The sequence below is a fragment of the Grus americana genome, chromosome 4 (assembly GCF_028858705.1).
Source record: "Grus americana isolate bGruAme1 chromosome 4, bGruAme1.mat, whole genome shotgun sequence".
NCBI lineage: Eukaryota > Metazoa > Chordata > Aves > Gruiformes > Gruidae > Grus > Grus americana.
The window spans coordinates 80,627,445-80,632,020 of record NC_072855.1 but is presented as its reverse complement, the minus strand read 5'-3'; the positions used below and the strand labels follow the sequence as shown (position 1 = coordinate 80,632,020).

General features: G+C 51.1%; 1 protein-coding gene across 1 annotated transcript; it reads right to left on the bottom strand.

The window, feature by feature from the left end:
- Window positions 1–848: 848 nt before the first annotated feature.
- Window positions 849–3,590, bottom strand: LOC129206048 (16 kDa beta-galactoside-binding lectin). The gene is made up of 4 exons (XM_054824672.1): window positions 3,455–3,590; window positions 1,873–1,952; window positions 1,565–1,736; window positions 849–1,056 (listed from the first exon to the last, which is right to left on the bottom strand). Exons 1-4 carry the CDS (start codon window positions 3,461–3,463, stop codon window positions 904–906), a joined length of 414 nt encoding a protein of 137 aa, XP_054680647.1. The 5' UTR covers window positions 3,464–3,590; the 3' UTR covers window positions 849–903.
- Window positions 3,591–4,576: the final 986 nt, after the last annotated feature.

Genomic DNA, 4,576 nt, shown 5'->3' with positions numbered 1-4,576 from the left:
CTGCAGGAGTCCAAGCTCGAGCCCTGTCTTGGGTAGGCATGGCTAGCAGGCAGCTGGTGAATAGCAGTAGCAGACACACTCCAAGGTATTGCACAAGCAGAGCAAAGAGGTTGTAAGCAAAAGAGACTTTTTACTAAGCTTTTTTTTCTTTTTTGGGTCTGCCTAACTGCAACTAGTTGTGCTTGGTACACTCAGGATTTAATACCTGTAGTAACCCTGTTTGTTACAGCCCTCAGACTGCATCTGGAGCTTAGCAACCAAGCGTTACAGACACTAACTCACAGGCTGCTATGTGGATCCTCTGAAGACCTCGCTGTTAAGCTTTCTGTCAGGATTCCCCTTACACCCCACATGTTTCCCCGGCACCCCAGCAAGCGCGGCTAGCCTGACTTAGCTGTTCTCCACTCCTCAAGTATACTACAGTGCCAGCCTGCAATGCTCCCAACTGCTGAGCATGTTCTTGGAAAGCAAAGCTATTTACAAGAGCACAAGCCACATCCTGTCAGCTCCCCATCCCCAGCAAGGACATGTGAACAGCACTTCTTGGTCAGAGATGTACAATACAAGCCTGACACACTTGTTGGAGCTTCGCCAGCTGGGATTAGTCCAGAGTTTGGAAACCAAACAGCCAGGGACCACTCACTGCAGCAAACAGGGTTCAGGGAGCAACTACTGCTAAGGTAGCTTAATTCCCAGTAAATCATGCTTTGCCTGCCATGTGGTCTAAGTACCAGCTGTAAGGCCGCAGCCTAAGGAGGCACCTAGATGGATTCTTACCCCTTCCCACCCCTGCAGCGCACACACAGGAGCAAGCAGATTAGAGCACAAAACAGCAGAGAAAGCAGCCATTGCAAGTTTGGGTTTATTTCACTATGTGAGGGGGCAGGAACAAGACAAACCAAGCTATAGCTGTTCGCTGAACTTAATGGCTTTGACTTTAAAGTCACCCTCCACAGCCAGGTATTCAATTCTCTCCATGCCCAGCCGATTAGGGAACTGGAACTCCGCATCAGGCAGCTTCACCGTTGCCTCCGTTTCATTGAAGGAGATGCAAATCTGTAGAGAGCCACAAAAAGCAAGGCTAACACATCACAGCTCACAAGCCTCGCTCCCCACTCCCTCTGGTGGGCTTCAGGACAGATGAGGCAGCTACTGGTGTCAAGGCCCTGCTCACTAGCTCAGCCTCCTCCCTGCCCAGCAGAGGCACAGAGGGGAAGAAGCTTGTTTGCTCTGCCCCAAGGTCAGCTCCAAGCTCCTGCAACAAAGGGATGAGACAGGCCCAGTCTCAATCTCAGGTCGGCGCTTTAATTGCTCTTACTTGTGTGGCTTGCAAAGGCAGGACAGAGCAGAGCACTTAACACATCTGAGCTGTTGGGCATTAGCTTGAGCAGATCAGGTCTAGACACTTGGTTGGCTTTATCTGCCAGACTCCTCCCCCCGTGGCTTAGTCCCTTTTCCATGCCTGTTCCTTCTCCACCAGCGGTACAAGGTGGTATTAAAAAGCCATGCCCTTGGCCTATTAGTGTTCTGTGCCAGGGCCTTGCACACACCCTTGGGGCCTCACCTCAATCTTGTCACCATGCTGGAAAGGAAAGTCAGCCTTCCTGTCCTCCTCACCCCACACACCGCACTCCTTTGAATTGCATACAATGGTGTTGACATCCCCGTGACAGTTGAAGCGAGGGTTGAAATGCAGCATGAGCGTGCTGCTGTCCTTCCCTACATTCACAGCAAACCTGGGGAAAAAGAGAGGCAATGCAAAGGAGGTGCCTGCACGGCAGCTCCAGCTACACGGTGCCAACAAGCTTAACACAGCAGCAGCTCAGGCTTCCCCCAGTGCCGCACTGATCTGTTGGCCATGTCCTCACTCACCCTTTGGCATCAGACAGGATCTTCCCTTTGACCTTGATGCACTCACCAGGCTGGATGTCCAGCTGAGTAACGACCAGTCCCTGCAGGGCCAAACCACAGGAGTTAGTCTGTCCCAAGGCAAGCCTACCCTACCAGCAGCGCTTGGGCCAAGGCACAAACCGGCTCTGGCAGACCCAAGCGCATTTGCGGTTTCATGCGAGAGGAAAGGTTCAGTCAGGCCAGCTGCCTGTCTCGGCCCCGTGCCAGAGCATTCTAGTTCAGAGCCACCATCCCATTGGGGTCTCCCACCCCAGCAAGCGATATAAGCTGACAAGGAGGTGATTCACACCCATCTAACCAGACTAGGGTACAGGCACAAATTTACCAGCTGCTACAGAAGGCATCCTTGCAAGCAAACTTGCACCTTCAAGTCATCAGCAGCCAGAGCCATTAGCATGGGATTCATGTTAGTTCCAAAGTTTTTCTAACACCAGCTCTCCCCCCTTCCCTACGTGGGTCTCCAAGCAACACAAGTCACTAAAAAAGTTTCTTGTCTTGACTTAAAGCAGCCTACACACAGGGAAAGGGGTCAGTGGAGCCCACTTCTGGCTGCAGCCCAGTAAAACAGAATAAACACCCCCCTCAGAAGCTCTCACTGCAGAAAAAGAGGCTTGATCCTTTGCTCAAAACCAGACTATTCATTCCCCCAGCCACATATCCCCAAAATAGCCTTTAGCATCACCAGCCTCCCTCAGCTAAGAAAAAGATGCTGTGTGGTGAGGTCAGGCATAACTGAAGTCATGCTTTGCTGCCTGTGCTCCAGGCCCAGGTGTAATGATGCTGAGGTCCACTTCGCTATATGCCAGATGAGGCAGGAAGACTCATTTCAAATTAGTTATATAGTTTACTTGGGCTAGTTCTGGCCTGGCTTGTGCAGGCCCATGCCCAGGAGATACAGGCTGCTGTGCAGCCCAGTACTCCTCCAGGACTGCCACCAAGCCCCAACGGTACTTGTCCCCGTGCCTACTCCCTGCTCTGCCCACATACAAACCGCTAAGGTCAGGTTTCCCCCAGTGACTAAACTGCTTATCGTCCCAGCACTAACACTGCCTTCTAGCTGTACTTCTAGTGCAGCGCTGGAGCGCAGCCTGAAACACAGCCTCAGTGCCCAAGGGGGTCTTTTGAGGAAAGGAAGGTTAGAACACCTTACCATCCTGCTTTTCTCTGCTTTTGTCTTAAGAGTTAGCCCAGCCCTGCACCCAAAAGGCATTTTGCCAGAAGGAAAATGTAAAGCTTAAGGGAAAAAAAGGTATAAAAAGTATTCAACCTGTAGAATTGCAAATGGTCCCAAACCTTTGGGGTACTCAAGGATACAAACATGCATTAGAACAGCTTTCCCACTTAGATAACATGCTAGAGAAAAAGAGTAGAAGAAAAACCACTGGTCAGCCTAACTGTTCCTCCCACAGCCATACATCAGTCTAACATTTCCTCCCAGCTAATCCTTTTCTCCTCCTCCCTCTGGCACCAAGCCCAAAACCCACACGCAGCCAACCCCTAGTCCTGCTTGGCACAGCAGTCCAGCATCTGAGGAGACACTCACTTGCTCCATGCTGCAGACACCAGCCCCACCAGACAGGACACCCCCGAGCCCCTGTTCCGCAGCCCAGCATGACGCAGCTCTGAACTCCCGCAGCTTAAATCACTTGGGCAGGACCATCACATGATGGAGGGGGGGGTGAAGAAGGGGATTGATTGCAGCTGTTTGGGGCTGGAGCTTTCCCAGCCATTTAAAGTGGGCAGCAGGAGATCTCTATTGATATTGTTCTTTGCAGGCAGGATGTGTATGATTTTAAAAGCTAGCGATTGTTTGTTTCTGCGTGATCCTAGAAATCCTTACTGTAAGCTCTTCTAGCTGCTACGCAGTGTATGTTGGCTCTTATCCCAGGAGCCTGAGCTCTGTGGCTCTGTGCCTGCAGCGAGGTGGCTGCTTTTTGTTAAGCGATCCCTGTCTAAAATCAGGGTTGGAGTCCTCTTGTTACTGCTGCGAAGTGACTGCCTCTGAGAAGATGTGTGTACGCGTGCTCCCAGCTCAGCTTCGTGCTTGCAAGGAGCCTGACCTGATGGGAGTTCAGTTAACTTCACTGAACTACTTGCAGTTAAATGAAACCAAAGAGTTTGTTATATTCTATTCCAGCATTTTAAAAGTGCCTGAAAATTAGGGTTGTTTGTGTGGGGCACTATTAGATGTGAGAATTCAGGCCGCAGCTTTTCAAAAGTAGCGTGATCTCGCTGGTTCCGTGCCAGTTGCAAAAGACTCCAGAGGGAAAAGAGAAATGCTTTGTTAGCGGAGGAAGAGGCCAGGCAGGGCTGAGTGCAGCCGGCAAGAAAGGAGGCTGCTTTTCCCCTTTACTATGTCACTTCGAAGCACCCAGCATGACTGCCCCGAGGGGCTTTGCAGGGAGGTGAAGGTGGGAGCGGCTGCGGTGCTTTGGGGGTCTGTGTGGCTGGATCAGCTGGGTGCTGCTTGTAGCTTTGGCTTGACCTTAGCAGGGTCCTCAGGTCCCTGTGCCTCAGTTTCCCTCCTACGTGAAGTGACATTAATGGCATGCAGCTTCACAATCCTACCTGTAAAACTTCAGTCAGAGCTGCTACATAAATATAGCATGCTACTTGTTGGTTAAGCCATGCTAGCCTGCAAGATACCCATCTGCAGATAACTTTA